At 36.6% G+C, this 20,052-nt stretch overlaps 1 protein-coding gene across 9 annotated transcripts in view; it reads left to right on the forward strand.

Annotated features, from left to right (window-relative positions):
* The window catches only part of AUTS2 (activator of transcription and developmental regulator AUTS2), a 959,393-nt gene that overhangs the window by 633,779 nt on the left and 305,562 nt on the right, over positions 1 to 20,052 (forward strand). For all 9 annotated transcript variants that reach the window (XM_072136188.1, XM_072136190.1, XM_072136189.1 and 6 more), the window contains one exon: positions 1,687 to 1,716. In XM_072136188.1, coding sequence (XP_071992289.1) covers positions 1,687 to 1,716 — 30 coding nt within the window. The remainder of the gene's footprint in view (positions 1 to 1,686; positions 1,717 to 20,052) is intronic.

Raw genomic sequence — 20,052 nt, forward strand, 5'->3', positions numbered from 1 at the left:
GGATCCATAGTGAGAACTGTCTGTGCTTTTTCTTTGATGCATTTATTGCTTTTGCATCATTTATATGCTGAAGGGACTGACCATCATCAATCTTTGCCAGAGGCTGGCACTGAGGGATCTATCGGATGGAGCTGTAAATTAGAAGCCCTGCTGAGCCCGTGGCACAGTCCACAGGTCAGTGAGAGAATTTAATGCTGGAGATGGAAATGTTTCCTCACTGTGCCATGTGGCCCCAGCACAGAAGAATCTGTTGGCAGACACAGCGACTGGCCAAATCGTGATTCTGTCAATCATTTTGTGTGTTGGGAAAGCAGCCTGTGCATTCTTAATTGTCTTGGCAGCTGCGCTGCTTACATAATGGACACCAGTAGGTCTCAGTCCTTCGCCATATGCTTAGCTCTGGAGACAAGAGGCTTCTGGGTACAGTTGTAATTACCTGCTGCAGAATTAAGTGGACCTTGAAATTAGAACTGGACAGTCATAGACGGGAGGCTTAACACTTTGATGGAAGTTTATACTCATCCAGACAAGATGTTTAACAGGATGTTCTAAATAAATTCTGTAAAAGGAAAAATATGAAAACATTTTAATATTGCAATGCGCTTGAAATTTACAGCACGGAAATATTGCCTTATAACAGTCAACAGCACATATATAAAAATCAAGAATGCTTTCTGTTACATGGTTATGGTTAATGGAACATGCTTTCTAAATAGTACGGATGGGGTACAGGCAGGAAAATGATGCTAAACACAATGCACCATGTACCTGAAATATGATGTGATATTAAAATTTGGAAGCTTAATCTTGAAGTATGTTATATATTCAAAATGGTCCCCCAGCAAAAGCAATGACCCCGTAGAGACATGTCATCTTAAAATTTTGGCTACACTCACCAGGTTATCAATATTTGATTACTGAACCTAGTCACCACAAACATAGGCTGAGTCCTACTGCTTCTTTTCATTCTCTATTGTTTGACTTCAGTAGGAGTCCCAGCTACCCCTACAGAGAGCAATAAGCTAAGCAGCCTACAGGTCCCATGCACTTTGTTTATAACAGCAGACCAAACAACAAATATTGGCATACATTTTTGGGTCGAAGTCATCAATATTAGTTTATGGCCTACCCCTTGAAGTTAAAGGATAAAGAAAGTATATCATCATTGAAGGAAGGGAAGTACATTAACAAATAGAAAATGGTGACAGTAACTTAGAAACATCTTTGGAAAAAAATTGATCTATTGTTCAATGTAGGGGCACAAAAGTCCATGATATTATTCTGCAAGGTATATATTTGCAGACATTGCTATTTAGAGTTTTTAAGACATAGTGTGAATGGAACTATTTGTTTAACCTGGTCCTTCAGAGTCATGTGAAAAGCATTCTTCTCCAGTGAATCCACTTACAGATTTTGTAGTGCAATCCATTTAAAATGTGTGAGGTTATTCTCATTGTCAACAGAGGTAGCATCTAATGACAACATCTTCATGGTACATTGAGAACCTATCTGGATACAGTTCAGTGCTCTGCGTCTTGTTATTGTTGTCAGAGTCTATAACTTTTCTATACATCATAATTCACCAAAAAGTATTTCCTTTCTTCTTCTATACACAAGCAGTCATTTCCCAAATTATAATTCAGCTGAAAAAAATGGTAATTTTCTTTGTTTCTTTTTCTTCTCCAGTGTGACAGTGATAGTGATCAAGAAGAAAAGGTAAGACTTCATCTTTTTTGGTGTTTTCATTTATTGCTCATACAGTATTTGCTTTACTGCTTTAATTATGTATATGTTACAATTACAATTTGGATTTAGAATTCCATGAATGTAATATTGAACATTTGTTTCATGTTTATACTGAGCCTTAATTTTATTTGAACTAAAACGTTGATAGTATCTATTTTTATTATGCCATTTTCCTCCTCCTCCCCTCAGTCTAGTTTCTCCCACTCCAGTAAGAGCTTTAGATTTTAGGACTAGCTGGTGGGGAAAAAAACAAGACCAAGAGGAAAAGGAGATGGTGCATCATACCAAGGGGCAGAGCGGGAGGATTCAGGTCTTCAAATAACTCCTCTTTGTTTCCCCAAAATTACTGTTATTTTATCAGTGGGCCTTGATGCACTTACTTCCCTCTTACCTGGAATACAAAAATCACCCCTTGGTTAAGTGGAAAGGATATCAGGAGGGTGCAGTCCTCTGATGCATGAAAAATGAGACATCACTATTTGATTGTATGGTAGAAATTAACCTAATAAAATAGATTTTCCAATACATTTTATGAATATGATAATCCTTAATGCTTGAGTATCATAAAACAAAATGTCACCTTTTTCATCCTTTTTTTATGAAAGTTGTTTACTTTTTCTATGGAAAAAAATGGTGGTATCACAAGAACTTCCATAAAATTTTATTCCTAACAAATTTCAGCAAAGATTCAGCAGAAATTTCTGAGGGAAATGCAATTTATATGAGAATAGGAGAGCAAGAGCTAAGAAGGAGAGAAAGAGGCACTTATCTCTAAGAATGTTATAAAGCTTTTTGAATTTAGTCATACTATTCATTTTTGAAAAGTTTGTTAAAAGTGTTTTCCCCTGAATTAACTCATTAAAGGGAACAGTAGAAAATTACCTAATAAACCACTACCAGTATGCTGTGAAGAATATTAATACCTTCAAGATAATATTACTTTCATGGCCCATCGTAGTTACATCACCTAGAGAATCTACTTTGAAGTGAGATGTAAATTGCTTGTATAAAGTTACAGAGACAGAGAGCCTCGCACTAAAGTAAAACTTTCCAAATCTCAGAATGCCCCCCTGCTGTGATTGACATTATCACCAGACTTTAGGAGAGATAGTTATGATGTCCCTGGATGCAGGACTTTTAATAACAGCAAAGGGGGTCTTCAGAGGTGGTGTGGGAAAGCATTACTTCAGCCCTGAGCTAGCCACTTCCAATGATGAATCATCATTTTAAGTGGCTCTCCAATGTTGATTTTCTGGATGATGCCACCAATCTAGGCTATAAAAGAAAGGTGATCTGGAAGTTGCTCCTTGGCAGCAATCTGGTAGTAGTTTATTAGGTCATTTTTTTGCTGACAGGTCCCCTTTATGCATGATGCATTCCATTACCAAATAGCATTTTGTACATGTTCAAATGTTATTGTACAAAGAACAAAACAATTAAAACAATTCCCAATTCATTCTTGGGATATTCATTCTTCAACTATGTGGAGCCAGTGGTAAATGGTAAGTAGTATAAAATGCAGCAAGCAAATTATGCTACATTAGCTTATTTAATATTTCTTCAAAATCTGCAATTAGACTACCATATATACTTGAGTATACGGTGATGTGAGTATAAGCCGAGATACCCAATTTTACCACCAAAACCTGGGAAAACCTATTGACTCGAGTATAAGACAAGGGTGGTAAATGCATTGGTCACAGCCTCCCAGGATATAGCCAGCAAGCCCCCAGTAGTATATAGCCAGCAAGCCCCAAGTAATATGTAGCCTGCCAGCCCCTGTAGCAAATAGCCAGCCAGCCCCCTGTAGTATATAGATAGCCAGGCCCTGTAGTATATAGCCAGCTAGTCCCTATAGTATATAGCCTGCCACACCCTCTAGTATATAGCCTGCCAGACCCTCTAGTATATAGACTGCCAGCCTCCTGTAGTATATAGCCTGTCACCTCACTGCAGTATATAGCATGTAATGTATAGCCTGCCGGTCTACTGTAATGTATAACCTGTCAGTCCTCTTAAGTATATAGCCAGCCCCCCTTTAGTATATATTGCCTGCCAGCCCCCTGTAGGGTATAGCCTGCCAGTAAAAAAAATAAACGGACTACTCACCATTCTGAGGGCCCGGGCAGCTCCTCTCTATCTTCATCATAGTTGTGCGCCAGCCGGGCCGTGCACCCAGAGATGTTGCAGAGCTGCAGCCAGCATGAAAAATTAAGGGGCGCTGACCACAGAGCTGTTGCAGAAGATGAAGAGAAGCTGCCCAGGCCGTCGGAATGGTGAGTAGTCAGTTTATTTTTTTTTATATACACAAAAATTGTGCTGAAAAACTCGGCTTATACTCGAGTGTATACAGTACCTATTAAAGAAAGAAATTAGGTAAAAAATGGTATTATCATGTTCTGCATTTACACTATTCAAAAAAAATATAATAAAGATAACACTCAAAGACACATCCTACATCTCAATGAAAGAAATATTCTCATTAAATACTTTTTTCTGTATAAAGTTTATTCTGCTGACATTATTTCAGACCCTCCAGGGCACTTTAACCCTGCAGGGTCTGATTGCTAATACTACATATGACAATGCTACTGCATTGCAGTATATAGCAATATTAATGATGATTTCTAATAGCCTTCCACTTGCTGGCTATTAGAGATTATTAGACATGGCATGCTACAAGTCTCAATGCGACTTTAGGCTTCCATGGCAACTGATCGCTGCACTCTGAGTACATCATGGGGGCGGCGTTTGGCCTTCCAAGATGGTGGCACCTATGTAATGGTAAGTTAGGTTAACAGATTGACTGCAGCTATCGGTGCCAGCACCAACAACGGCAGTAATAGGCAGATGTCAGCTGTATTATACGGCAAACAGTTCCGCCCATAAGCTCTCTCCGTACACCCCTTGCAGCATGAGGACAATATAGTTTGTCCTCTTACGCAAAGTTGTTAAAGTGAAAAAACATACTAGGCTGATCCAATTCCAGAATAATGTCTGTAAAACAAGACATTTGTACAACTTTGTACATAACAAAGTATTAAATAAGAATATTTAATTAATTCAGATCTAGGATGAGTTATTTGATTGTTCCCTTTATTTTTTGAGCAGTGCATAACATATCCATATCCTTGTCCCTGCAACATTGATATTGTTCATGTCTATGGGAGAGCTAAGTCTATCTGTTAAGACATTTTCAGTGTTTATCCACTACATTAGTCTTTGTTACATGAAGGGGGTAGACTTGAATGTATCTAATTTATGATGAAGACAGCTATGGTATAATGTATCTGCTATAACTTTGGTTTCATAGTTGCATCCTTCCAATGACTTAAGATGGATGAAGTTGCATTGTAGTCTATGGCTTCTTACTTTCATTTCATCTAATTGGTAGTAATTTGAAAGTATCAATATCAGAGGATATATTAAGGAAGTAACAAGGAAGTGGAAAATTTAAAAACATACTGTTTATATATAATTTAATAAAAATTGTTCACACTTGCATCACAGTTTCTGTCAAGCTTTCCAAAAGTTTTTACGGCAAGAAGAGCACAATATAGCATCAATGTCCCTGATATCTTAAGTATTACAATCCCACTAAAACCTAATGGACTTCAATAATTTACTTAGATCCAGCATGATTAGATGGCTCCCATTAATAAAGAACCCAGCAACGGCTGCCATTATGAAAGTCATCATGCTAATGTGAACATAACCTTAAAGCCAACCCTTCATTGTTAAATTGTAGCATTACGTGGGTGCAGAAAGGGCTGAGTAGATTTGTTTATTGTTCTTTGGGTAAAGATCCGATATAACTTGGATCTTATAGACTTTAATCTCTGTAATTTCTAGTCATATGGAGTGTCCTATGAGTGATTAGTTGTGATCTCTATAAGCACAGAGAGGGGATTCTGTTAGACACTGATGATAAGACCACCCCCTTGACTTCTTAACAATGAACAGCTATTTAAGTGTATATATGATAAAGTACAAATTATATTGAAATCTCTTCCACAAAATATAGAGAAATCTGCTTGTCCTGCTCGGTTCCATGGTAATTCCGGTAGATTACATTGCATTTTCATGACAAAAGGATCCCTTTCAATTTATTACAATTTTTTCTCATAAATAAATTTGTATTTGTTTTTAATTTACATTTTGTCATTTATTTATAATTGATCATTATAATGCCTATAAATTGCCTTGTAAAATTTCAATGTAATGTAATGATGTGTAGCCAAAGTTGAATAGTTGACAAACCTGAGAAAGCGCTTCAAGCGCGAAACGGTCCGTCGTTTGTGGCGTGTCCGGCACCTCTCTAACTGCTCTTGTCGGCTGCAATAAATTATCACGTTCTGGTGAGTGACCCGTCTTCTTTTCTTTATTCGGATGTCTTTACCCTATATGGACTTTTATGTCACTTCGGAGCGCACCACCAAGTGAATTTGCGGACTTAGCAGGCAACTACGTCTCTTTCACACTAATGGTACACCTGGATAAATGCTAACTTTTCTCTTCGTTGTTTCCCAAAGTTGAATATGTTTAATCAGAAGTGAAAACAACTTTTGTTTGTCATGTTATGTTTTTTACTTTGAAGTCTTTGGGGGTCATTGTTCTTAATTTTTCATCTCTCTTTCATTTTAGGTGTAGCTTTTTAGGTGTCTTGTGCCTTATTTGCGCCTATTCCATAGGTTGTATAATATAGAGATTTTTTTTTCATAACGGGCAGATATGGTTGTTTGATTTTGACATTTTTGGCACAAATTGGCTGAATTGCACCAAAAAAGTACACATCTATGCCAGCAAAACCTTGGTATAAGCCAGTTTCTCTCAAAGGAGAAACTGGAAAAAAAATGCAAAAAAGGTACAATTTGTGCCAAATGAATGGCGAGAACAGAAAAGTGAAGAGAGAGATTAACGCAGTAAAAAAAAACCTTTTGATAAATTAGACCAACAAATACAAACAGGTAACAAAGAAGAAACAAGAACAAAGAAAACTAACTTTAAAAAATTGCCCCTTTGAGTTTGTTTTTTAACCTTTAACCCTGCATTATTAATAGCCAAGAAATCTAAAGCATTTTGATGCATGTCATTTGTATTCAGCATATGCAGTCTGTTATAAAATGGAAAACATCATCATTTGAACAGGTCAAGCATATTCAGATGGAGACAAATGGTGCTTATTTGATTTCCTTAAAATCAGGAAATGAAAAAAGTGTTCTCTAGAGAAATCATGTTCTGCCTCACTTAAATGATAGACCGAGGCATGTAGAAGAGATAAGAACAGGCGCTCGTCTTGCATTTTTATCTCTGAAGGACGGTCAGGACTGTCATCTCGCTGACATGTGCATTATCCATGTCATTTTAAACAAAGTGACCTGTGGAAAAGTGCACTCTGCTGTGACATGATAATGGGATGTTGGATGACAGGTAAAGTATACACTCATAAAAGGAGGCTGTGTATTATTCTTTTGTTTAAGTGACAACTAGGTACTTCCTTCCTGTGGATGAAGGGATTGTTAGATCTTAGTGGAGCGACCCTAGTTGACTTATCACATCTAGAACTATATAAATGTATTTATGAGACTTGTAGAATGTATTATGCACAGATTTGTTTCAGAGCTTTGAAGAGGGTCAGAAGTAAAGGAACTAACTTGTACTATGTAAATGAAGGGGCATGAGCTGTAACCCTCGCTTCTTAACATTTAGTTCCATATCAAACTATATTTATATGGATCATTATATTTACATATACAGGAGATCAGAGGCTGTAAAATAGTTATTACTTGTATCTAATGGTGACTGCCTCTCTTAAGGACATTGGTTCTGATTGTCAGGTTTGCAAAATCATTTTTATTTGCATTTTCATCTGAATCCTAATTTATTAACCTCTGTTTCAGTGCTGCAACCATTATTGATCATTTTAAGTATTATTAGGTTGAATTCAAAGTAATATTTATACAATTAAAAGAGAGAGAAATAAACCAATAATATAATTGGCAGCCGGCAGCTCACTTGCATCCGTTGAGCAAACCTATGGTGGACGGGAAGAAAATGGCTGCCAGACTTCGAAAGAATAGGATGGTTGAAATGTAGCTACCAGCTCCATAGTTTCTCTAAAATCTATCATCAAAAGAGTGCAAAAGTGCTCCCATGCACAGTAGATAATTGACTGGTCAAATGACAATGATCTTATATGTATGGCCATCTTATAATACAGTTTTTTTAAACAGTTTTCTGTACTGGCTTACTGGTGAGAGTCCTTTACAATGAGCTTTTATTTGTTAGTTACATAGTAGAATAAATAATGTTGGAGTTTTAAAAAGTAGACAAAACCTTTAACGTAGATCTCTTAATTTTCAATGGTTCCCCCCCCAAAAAATCTGATATATACATGAGCTTGTATATTTATATATATATATATATATATATATATATATATATATATATATATATATATACAGTTTATATACCGTATATACTCGAGTATAAGCCGACCCGAGTGTAAGCCGAGACCCCTAATTTTACCACCAAAAACTGGGAAAAACTACTGACTCCAGTATAAGCCGAGGGTGGGAAATGCATTGGTCCAACCCCACCCCCCAGTATATAGCCAGAAAGCCCCCAGTAGAATATAGTCAGCCAGCTCCCAGTAGTATACAGCCTGACAGCCCCAAGTAGTATACTGCCTTCCCCCATGTAGTATACAGCATCCCCTAGTAGTATACAGCCTGCCCCCATTTAGTATACAGCATCCCCTAGTAGTATACAGCCTGCCCTCATGTAGTATACAGACTTCCCCATGTAGTATACAGCAGCCCCTAGTAGAATACAGCCTGCCCCCATGTAGTATACAGCAGCCCCTAGTAGTATACTGCCTGCCCCCATGTAGTATACAGCAGCCCCTAGTAGTATACAGTCTGCCCCCATGTCGTATACAGTATCCCCTAGTAGTATGCAGCCTGCCCCCATGTAGTATACAGCAGCCCCTAGTAGTATACTGCCTGCCCCATGTAGTATACAGCAGCCCCTAGTAGTATACAGCAGCCCCTAGTAGTTTACAGCAGCACCTAGTAGTATACAGCCTGCCCCCACAGCCCTTCAAAAAATAAACTTGTATACTCACCCTGCGCGGCTCCCCGATGTCAGCGCGGCTCACCGATTTCCCTGATGTCAGCACGTCCATGTTTTCTTCTAGCAGGCGCATACTATGACACGGCTGCTGCTGACGTCATAGTATGCACGGCCAGGAAGAAAACATGGGTGTGTCCATGACAGAAGCAAGAAGAAAGAAGAGGAGCCACGGAGAAGAAAGAAGAGCCTTTCTCCAGCCCACAGGAGACTAAGCGTAGCTGTTTGGCACATGTTGGAATAAACAAGTACCTGTTTTTTTCACACTTACTTTGGAGTGCTGCCTTTTTTGCATTTTGTATCGTGGAAGGATTGAATAGTCCAAATCCTGGGACGTGCACCCGATTAGCATATTTCTCCATACAGATATATATATATATATATATATATATATATATATATATATATATAAGGAAAAAGAGCAGAACTGTGAAAACCGGATTCAAATCCGTTTGGGTGCAAGCTTCTAGGGGTCCTACTCAAGATCCCAGGGTCCACAATCCAAAATCCAAGACAAGGAAGCAGCAGTCCGTGATAAAACAAGTGTTTTATTTCACCAGTGGAAAGGTGCAACATTTCAGCTATATACAAAGGCAGTTACGTACAAGATTCTGCAGGTTTGTTCTTAAGTTGAATTTGTATGTAAGTTGGAACTGTATATTTTATAATTTTTGGGTCTCTATGACTATTGGGTTTTAAAAATGTTGGGTTGTCATAAGAACCAGGAATAGTAATAAATCTTTATTGCAGACACCTTTGATAACTGTTACAGCTCTTTATTTTAGCCCAGGGACTAAAGTATAGTAAATTACCAAAATCCAGAGGTCCGTTTGTAACTAGGGGTCATCTGTAAGTCAGGTGTTCTTAAAAAGGGGACTGCCTGTATGTATATATAAATATTTCCATACAAGTATGAGAATCTCCCATTTCTTAAGCGATTGAAGCAAGCCACTGTAAGTGTGAATTTAAGTGAATGTGAGTTTAATAGTTATTAATGCCAATAAAAATGTAATGGCCTAGTCTTACATTACAGGAAATACATTGCGGTGCTGATTTTTGGTTATACTGAAACATGTTTATGAATTTTCTATAGATGTTATCCATGTGCATAATAGTCTTATAGCTAAATAAAAGGTATACATGGCGTTATTATACTGCTACAGCTCTCCAATATAACTTGTGCCATTTACTTACTGTATTATTGTCTTGCAAGAATATCTTAATTCTAATAATATGGTACATAGGCCTATGCATCTAGTGGTACACATCATCCCAAGCCTCTGTAGTGGAAACATTGATTTTGTGTGCTTCCATGTAGACACATGCTTATGCCATGTTAATTATGTTATATGACAAACAGATTTCTCATTAAAATAAAATGTGTTGCTGGAACATAAAAATATAATTACCTGTGATAAAAATTTTATTAACATCACAACTATTATAATATAGTCAGACATTACTTCTCTCAATTGAGACTGCATTATTATCCAATGGAAACTGTCACTGTGAATGGTGGCTCTTTCTATGTGGAAAGCCTAGCACTGTTGTGTTACTTACAACTTTGGTTGGAAATTGGATGCACATTATTAAAAACAAACACCTTTCCATTCCGTAATTGCTTTTACTGTATTCTAACAGATTGTCAGGCATATAAACACACAGTCTGAAGTTTACATGGTTCCTAATTGTGCACAGCATCACTTTACATGTGTTTTGAAACCTTCCTGATCGTTCGAGTGTGAAAAATAACACCTACCGTGTAGTATGTGAATAAGCTCATGGCCACAATCTTTTGTCATCTGCTGCTGTATTTTTTCAGCAAAGCTTCCTCTGCTAGCTTACAAATCTGTGTGTGAATACAACTCGTTAATCAGTTTCAACTCATCTGAATTTTCAGGGTGCCAACTTAATTAGACACTAATATATATAGCATAGGAAATTGTGCTAAATATTTATAATGCTAATTAAAACGTTGAAACTTTTTGTTAGATAAAGTGCAAAAGGGTCTTAAGATTGAATAATTCTTAAACTCTTCCATCAAAAAGGTCCAAAAATCTTTTATAGGTAAAGATTGCATTAGATGATCAAAGATATTAAAATTGCAAACAATGGCAATTAAGAATAAACACTATTAGACAAAGCTTATCTTCACAAAACAGTATCTTAGGATAACAGGATATATTAGAGGACCAAGTATCTGAACTGCTTCATTCTAGTCTACAGAACAGCGGATGATTGCTTAGTGCTGTATCTGTCACATTTCCGCACTATGGGGCAGATTTATCAAGTGTCTGAAAGTCAGAATATTTCCAGTTGCCCATGGCAACCAATCACAGATCCCCTTTAAAATATTCATGAACACTGGTAAAATGAAAGCTGAGCTGTGATTGGTTGCCATGGGCAACTGGAAATATTCTGACTTTCAGACACTTGATAAATCTGCCCCTATATGAATAGAGTGGTAATACTTTCTTTTTCCGCTCTATTGAGATAATGGAATGGGACCTCAGTTCTCATGATCAATGGGATGTCAGTCAACAGCTTGGTAAGCAAAATAACTTAAACATTTGGGCCAATTGACTTAAATCCAATTTTCTTTACATTTCTTAATTTCCATAATACTTTCAATAACTTAGAAATAAATCACAAACTTTATTTAAAAAATAGTTTTTAAGGAACAGTTTTTATTTTCAAGTGAATGAAAACAATACTCTGTACTATATATACTACAAGCACAGATAAAACGTTATACCTTGGCCTTTGGGTGCGCCCAGTACACCATCACAAACCGGAACACAGTAAAAATCTTTAGATTTCTCAACACTTACAATTGACTCCCATAAATTTTCAGCTGCCGTAACATGCACACAGATTTTGTATCCAATATGGCTGCCATTAGTAAGGATTTGTATATAAGGTTGCTATTAAATGGAATATTTAGCTAGACAGCTGATCTGTTATGAAATGTTCATACAAGCATATCCTACCAAACATTTATACTGTTAACTCCAGATAATTTATTTGCATTTGTGCACATATTATAAACCAGTTCAATTCATATCAGGCAAGCAACTCACATCAGACACAGCAGTCCTTGTAGACAAATGAAATTCACAATATAAAGAATCATAAAATCTCTGATGCCAATAGAGAGTCTTCCTCAACTACAATAGAAAAGATTCACTGTATGGGGGTGAGATCAGTTTTTTGAAAACAGGCACATTTTATACAAATGAGCTTAATAAGTTTGTGCACATGAAGTATGTAATCCACCCGTGACACAAAAGCAATTACAGGATAATGTGAGCATAAATTGGAGAAATGAATCCTTTCACAGCATTATTGAGGATTACACTGAGTGACTTTTCCATCATGCAGTTCTGGAAGGAAAATAAGTTAGTTCACCTGCTGTTTATTTAGGCATCAAAGGTCTCAAATATGTATATACAGAATATTAATGTAAGATATTGATACATATGATATATAGTCATTCGTATTGTGGTCAACAGCCAAGTGCAATCGACAGACTTGGGATGATGACATTGGTGATGAGCATTATGGAAATAGTACACGTCACTCAATGTTAGTGGTATGGGTGCACAAGTAGGCTGCAATACCTCTCAATAAATCTTGAAAAAAACTTGGCACTCCTGTGATACTTGTGGCGCTCGGGGAGCTGTGGAGCGCGGGAGACCCCGCTGTAGGTTGGCTGCGCTGTCAACCTACAGCGGGGTCTCCCGCGCTCCACAGCTCCCCAAGCGCCACAACGATCATAGAACCGTATTCACACCACCGCAAGCCCAGCAATCCGTGCCTGAAGAAGGTCTGATGTTATAAGACCGAAACGGTGCATTAATTTTGGATTGCCGATTCGCTATAATAAAATATGCAAATCATGTATTACAGGAGTGCCAAGTTTTTTTCAAGATTTATTGGTGATGAGCAGACCCATCAGTATTCCAATTCAGCAGGTTAGCTGAACCTGGACCCAAATCAGAATACCCGCAAATGGTGCTTTCATTGATTGAGCATGTTAACCCTTTAAATGGGTCCTCTAACCAGATCAGTGGGTTAGCAGACCCATTTAAAGGGTTCATACGCTCGGGGCAGTTATCCTTTACATATTGGGGCACATTTATCAAGAGTCTGAAAGTCAGAATATTTCTAGTTGCCCGTGGCAACCAATCACAGCTCAGCTTTGATTTTACCAGTGCTCATGCATATTTAAAAGGGGAATTGTGATTGGTTGCCACGGGCAACTAGAAATATTCTGACTTTCAGACACTTGATAAAGCACACCCTTATGTAAAAGATAACTCCCACAAACCCAAACATTACAGTTTGGGGCCGCTCATCACAGATGGCATCAAGGCCCAACAAATTTTTATAATACCATAAAAAGTGGATTTAAAAAAAATATTTAAAGACCAATTATATATGTCAGATGTATTAAATAGGACTGGTTAATGTTTTATAGCTAACTCCTATTTAAATTTCTTCAAAATATCATAAGGCAAAATTGTTGACTAACATTGTTGACTAACTAACATTGAGGTTGCATACATATGAATCAATAATTATGGAATTACATGCCATTGATACCACTAACATATTTGTAGGCTACTGTGTGGGTGTCCTTATCCTAAAAATATTTAATCTTCAATGGAAGCAAACTCAGCTTTTCTTTAGGTACACCAAACAACCTTTATTTATTAAAATATGCTCATGGGGCTGATCCAGTTAATAGACAGTTATATGTTTCTGATTACATATAATATAACAAAGGGGTTATAAAGCTTGTAAATAGTTATGACATATGTTTAAAGGGTTGTCATGGATTAACTAATTGTATATTAGTAGTAGCTCATATAAAAAAATAATCTGATTCAATGTGGTGCCTTCACTATAGTCTTACACAATGGATGTAGCCATGACGTCTCTTCGTGTGACCACTAAAGCGAATCATTGCCCTCAGTGGTTGCAGGTGTATGTGAGCATTTGGCTGCAGCAGGAATGTGCCATTGACATGACTTCACTGCTGATGTCTCTGTATACAAACAGGAATTAATACCTACATTGGATCAGATGGGAGGAGAGAGGTAAGATAATATTTTTTTTGTATCAGCCAACTTATAATGGACACTTATTTGGTAACACCGAAAACATTGCTTTACATTTATGGCAAAAATATTAAACATTTTATCTACACATTTAACCTGGCAATAAATAGTTCAGGGGAAATTGCCATTAGTAAGGCGAACTAAGAGAAGTAAAGCCAGTTTAAGGGTGTAGTTGGACAAACCTCTTAGGAGAATTAGCTAAAATGTAGCTAATTGGGCTGAAGTAGTTATATCTTTGCAAGGCACAGTTCTATCACTTTTGTTGTGTTGGATGGAGTACAGTTATTTTACAGCTTAAAGAATGTGAAAGGTTCCTTTTTAATTGGATATTCAACCTTTTAGGCCCTTTATAGCTAAAATCAGATTTTAAAGATAACGTAGTCTACTCTTACAAATTTTATATTTAGAGAATACAGTATAAAAAAGTGTAAAATGGTACTAAAATATTTATTTATATGTTAATTAAGATATGCAAGATTCACTTAGCTGAAGCTTTACTAAGTTTTTCAAAAGATTTGGTCCATGTCTAAATCTATTCGATCACAACTTATTTTGCTGTAGTTGCTATTGAACCCCTATACCCCTCTAAAACACATATTTTTTTATGAAAAGCTACTACAAACCTTTATAATTTTTAAAATTTTCCATTGTCCTAATTTACTTCTTTGGGATGAATGACAACAGTAGCTAACAGTACTTTAAAAGATTCTTCTCAAGAATCAAAAGATTGGATTTGTCTTGTTGCCTCAAAAATGGCAGATTCATATTGAATCTAAGAACCAACAAATAGATTTGCTTGTTTCCAGTTGCCAATGTTTGTATTTATTAGTGCTACTATTTATATTCCATAACAATTTTTTTTTCATAACAGTAAATATGTCATTAGATTTCGCAGAAAAAGTTTTGCCCGATAAACAAATTAAATGCAAACACAATGCATAGGCTATGCTGGCTCAGTGGTTATTTTGGGTTACAGACCATAAACGATATACGAGAACATAGGGTGTCTAGCGGCTGCACAATGAACAGTCAGGTTAAATACTAGCATCTAGCTGTGTTTTAATGATTTCTGTTCTGGCGTTATGTTACTTTTAGATCTGCAGTAAACATTTCTGAGAGCTATTATTATTCTGGTGTAAGATTAAGAAAGCTGTAAAACAAATATCACTGCATCCAATAAAAAAGAATATAAAAAGACACTTTTAAATAGCACTTTACAAATGGCCAAATTAAATAGCACTGAAATTACATTACAGTCATACATTACTAATAATGGCAATAATAAATTAAGAATATTATCTTGCATTCTGTGTAGATGGTGCTACTAATTCCAAAGCAATAGCCAGGGAAAAGGCATGTTTTTGTAGCTAAGAAAAGGAAAGAACATTTATCCCAACTAATATGATTTTTTTTCTTGAAATCTACAAAATGTTGTAAGGGTTTCATAGGTGAACATTTTACATAGTGTATTTCCCTCAAATCCTTTATTTACTTACTATAATGTAAATAATATTGATGTGAACCATGCAGCTGCTAAGTGGAAACCAGGACCCTAATCTTGTCTGCTCCAATCCCTTTGCTAATAAGTGATGAGAACCTTTGGAGCTATCTCATTTTGTTAAAAAAAGAAGTAAAGAAGTTGAATGGGAAGATAACCAATAATCATGGAAGTGAATAGGGAAATGCAAACGTAGGTGCACATGTATCATAGTTTTTGGGTGCCACTTTTTCAAGTTTCCTGAAGCTGGCCTACATATATATACATACATACATCATTGAGGTCGCTGACTTTGGTACGCTGCTTGATTCTGAACCTAAAAAGTCTCAAACTGCGAAAAGTCACTTTAAGTTGTGCAAAAAAGAAAAAGAAAGCAATAGGAGTGATACATGTCCCCCTTAGTGTTTTTTTGTGCCCATTTTATCTTGAAGGAAATCTACCTTCACAATCAAGCATGATAAACTAGAGTCACTTACTCATAGATCCAGGCACTGTGACTGTGGTAATCTTTTATTTGTTATCCATGGCCTGCTTTTCATCTAAAATCAACTTTTAAAATTATGCTAATTATGCTATAAAGGCTCTGGGGTTGATGCCGGAGCTTCTCCATGCTGTAGCTTTACAGGCTGTTACACTATGCAGGAGCACTTCCCACTTCCACTGTGTGCTGCTCTCATCAGACTACAAAAAGCAGAGGGAGGGGAAATGCTGAAGAAACATGGGGGAGTATGAGACAGTTTTAGAAGGTAGGAGGATAACTAACATAAGCCACAGTCACAGTGTCTGGATCTATAAGTAAGTGTTCCTGGTATATTATGCTTGTGTTTGATTATTATTACTAGTGTCATATTACACTTCATATACATTACTATCGGTCATGAAGGGGTTAATGGTTTCTTTTCCGTGTTAACTCTGTCAATGTTTTTATTTGATCTTCTTTCACTGTTTTTGTCACATTTTAAAGAATAATGTGGCATTACTACCTCAGTTTTTTCTCAATTTAGCAAACATGAACAAATACGTAAGGATACGTTGGTGGGATTCCAAACGTATCATTACAATTGAGGGCTAGGACTGTATGATCATACGGCAGAATACCTCCTCCGGTTCCACACCTTTCCCTTGAAAGTAGCAGGAGGATCAAACATAGCAACAGGCAGTGATTGGCTGCAGACAATGTTTAAGTTGTTTCTCCAGTGGTGTAATAGTTTTTATATGTACCCTTACATCACTGGGGAAATCTCGGAGCTCTATTCGTTAGAGGCCAGGGATGGATGCAATACTGTTCATCCATTCCCCTTTTCCACCAGTGGCCTCCACTGAGCATAGACACCGCAGGATGTAAAGACGCAGTTTGCTGCATGTATACGCTGAAAATATCCATAAAAGGTGATATGAATGTAGAGTAAGATCTATTTAGTACAGCATATACCTATACGGCAGAATTGTGAGTAATGTTTTTCCTAGTATGGATGCAATTGTTAAAAAAAATATGCTAATGTAATTTCTGTTATTATTTATTGTCAATATATAAACTGTCATGTTTAGCAATTGAAAAAACTTACAGGCAAATGTTATGTTTAAACTAAGCTTTGGCACAATTTTTTTATACTCTAAAACACAAGCAGTAATTATTAATATGAATAATATTAGTAACCTAGTAACACATGTACAATCCTGATATACAACGCATAGGTCACTCAGAGTTAAAATGGTTTTAAATGTCACATTTGCAAATAGCTCGTGGTTTATACCTCTTATATCCATATTTCCTAGCTTCTACGTATTTAAGGATAGACACTTGGCATTTCACAAAGCACATGGACAAATAGTCTCCTCATATTAAAATCCATGTTGCTTATAAAGATAGCTTCATCGCCTGTCAGTCAAACTAAAATATGAAATTTATTTTATGAAAATATTCTGATTGTACATCATATTGGACAGTATAAGATGGCATTAAGACTCATACACACGCAGATATACAACAAGAAAGTGACAACACTCCATATACAATAGTTCAATCTTAAGGAACACTCACTTCGTTCTAGTTATCAATGGACTAATAGTATTCATGCCTTGTCAATGCTGCCTTAATGTCTATGGGAATGAGGGAATGTTGTCTGTAGCTATATTTGCCAGTCCTAGAGAAATAAAATACACTATTCTGCCTTTCACAGATGAGTCCCCCAGTGATCAGTTGCTTAGATACTATGTTGTGCAAATTTGGAAAGTGTAAAGTGAGGGGGTTAATAATAATAATTATTCAGTGCTACACAGAGCTTGTCAAATCAGTCCCTGTCCCCATTGGGACTCACAATCTAATCAACCTACTAGTATGTTTTTGGAGTTTGGGAGGAAACCGGAGGACCCGGAGGAAACCCATGCTAACACGGAGAGAACAAAGAAACTCTTTGCCGATGTTGACCTGGGAATTGAACCCATGTCCTTATTACTGCAAGGCTTTAGTTGAGCTCATGAACACAACAGGCTATAAGACCAGTGTATTCTACGACCACTGCTTGCAACCTAAGGGCATAACAATTTTTGTGTTTTTTGTGCATAGACATGTAGCTACAATTTGGTTCACTTATACAAGCAATATATTGAGCTGATAGTCCCACTTTAAATACAGAACAGTATCAATCATTTCTAAAAAGTATGAATTGTGCAACCTTTCATTTATGAATGATTAGAACTAATGGTCAGTTGTCTGTGTCCTGATAGCAATGCATAATGCTTCATATAAACGATTAACCATTGTTAATGGTGAAAGAATATAGCGTTGCGTGCTGCTACACCTCATTTTGTAATAAGTACGATAGTGTGAATTAACTGCTGATTTACATTTCACTTCTGAGGAGTGTACTTAGGTTCCACTTTTAACTAATTTTAATGGATAAGAAAAGATGATGAGGAAAATGCATGAGCACTGAAAAAGTAAAAGAGCAATGTTCCAATGTTCCATTGTGAAATTTTAATATATTTTATATAGTTTAACAATTTGATTTCTAACTTTAATCATTTGGCTTTTTAAGGCAACAGAATCCATGTTTCGACACCCTCAAAAACTCAATTTTTCCTTTAACAAATGTAGAAGCAATACTGTGAAAGGCTAAACATATGATGTTTTCTCCAATCGAAGCATGTCCTTATTTTGGTATAGAATTGACTGTCATTCTCAAAGGGTATCAAGGAGTTTAAGCTTCATAACCTTGATGGATCATGTTGGAGGGGTTGTACATCAGTCATTTTTTACTATGATGGTCTTTACCTAAATAGTATTAGACGCGCCCCTACCTAACAACTATGCTCTTTCTTGGGCACTTGCTGTGTATTATATCGATACATGATAGTCAAAGTGGGAGCCTGGACTGAAAGGTAGAATAAAGCTTTTAACTGAACACAATTAGAACACTGCTAAGGAGGGCTTTATTTAAGGGTAACTCCTTTTTGAAGTGGGTTTGGCTGATCCTTTGGTCTAGAATTAAAATGGCACCAAAGGACAAACCACAACCAGATCTGTATCAATGTACAGAATTTGATCTGTGTTTGACATTTCTAACCCTATGAGCGCTTTCAACTTGTTTTTGAATTTTGCCATTACTTCTTACAAAAATATTTGTAACTCCTCCATTACAATATATTAAAAATGATTTATTCTTCGATTATTTTCCCATATATGGCCTAAATGTGGCCTTCAATTTTTTCATAGAGTTGTAAGTGTAAGTAGCAGGCTTTTCAATACAATTTACACTGGAATTCTGAAGTATCTCTATTCTTGTAGAGCACTTCTCACTTACTCAAGTTTCTAAAATATTACAAAAGAGGACTGGTTCTGGTAGTTACCCAGAGTACTCTACGGAGAATTATTAGTGCTTCATACGCCAAAATTTTTAGTTTGAGTTCTTCTCCCTTATGCAGATACACATGATCTAAGTGACCCCTCCATTATGCCAAAGACAGATAATACTCAGAGAGGGGCAATCACAAATATAAGCAAAACCAATGCCCACATAAACAAAAGGTACTCTGACATGGCTTGTTACTGTGGGTATGATAAAAATTAACTTCCCCGGGCCTATGTAGCACTGGGCTGCAATCTGCTCATATTCTCTAGCATTAAAAATTATGTTCATTCATTTTTAGCCATCCTGGGTTGTTTAGCTTTTCATTTACATTTTTGTTCATTTTTAATCAGCTGGCAGAGGGCTTTGCACCTGCTACTATCTCATGGTGTCTCAATTCACCTTTTAAAAACATCTTTTAAATTCATCTTTCCTGGTTCACATTATGCTGTCCCATTTTTGCTGCGTTTTTTAAGCAGCTTATTTTAAAACCCATACATTACAGTTATTAATGAAAAATGCCTTTGTCAGCATTTTGAATCATTGCAGTACTTTATAAAACTTTGTTTCACATTACCTTTCTCCCTGCCAGCAGCATATAATGAGCTCCTGGGGGAAGGGGTGTGTGCTATGTGCCTGTGTCTGTCTCCTCATGCATTCTTCCTTTACTCCACACCATCCACCTCTCTTGCCTGCTCAATATACA

Source organism: Engystomops pustulosus, chromosome 2 (assembly GCF_040894005.1).
Source record: "Engystomops pustulosus chromosome 2, aEngPut4.maternal, whole genome shotgun sequence".
In the NCBI taxonomy this organism is placed as follows: Eukaryota; Metazoa; Chordata; class Amphibia; order Anura; family Leptodactylidae; genus Engystomops; species Engystomops pustulosus.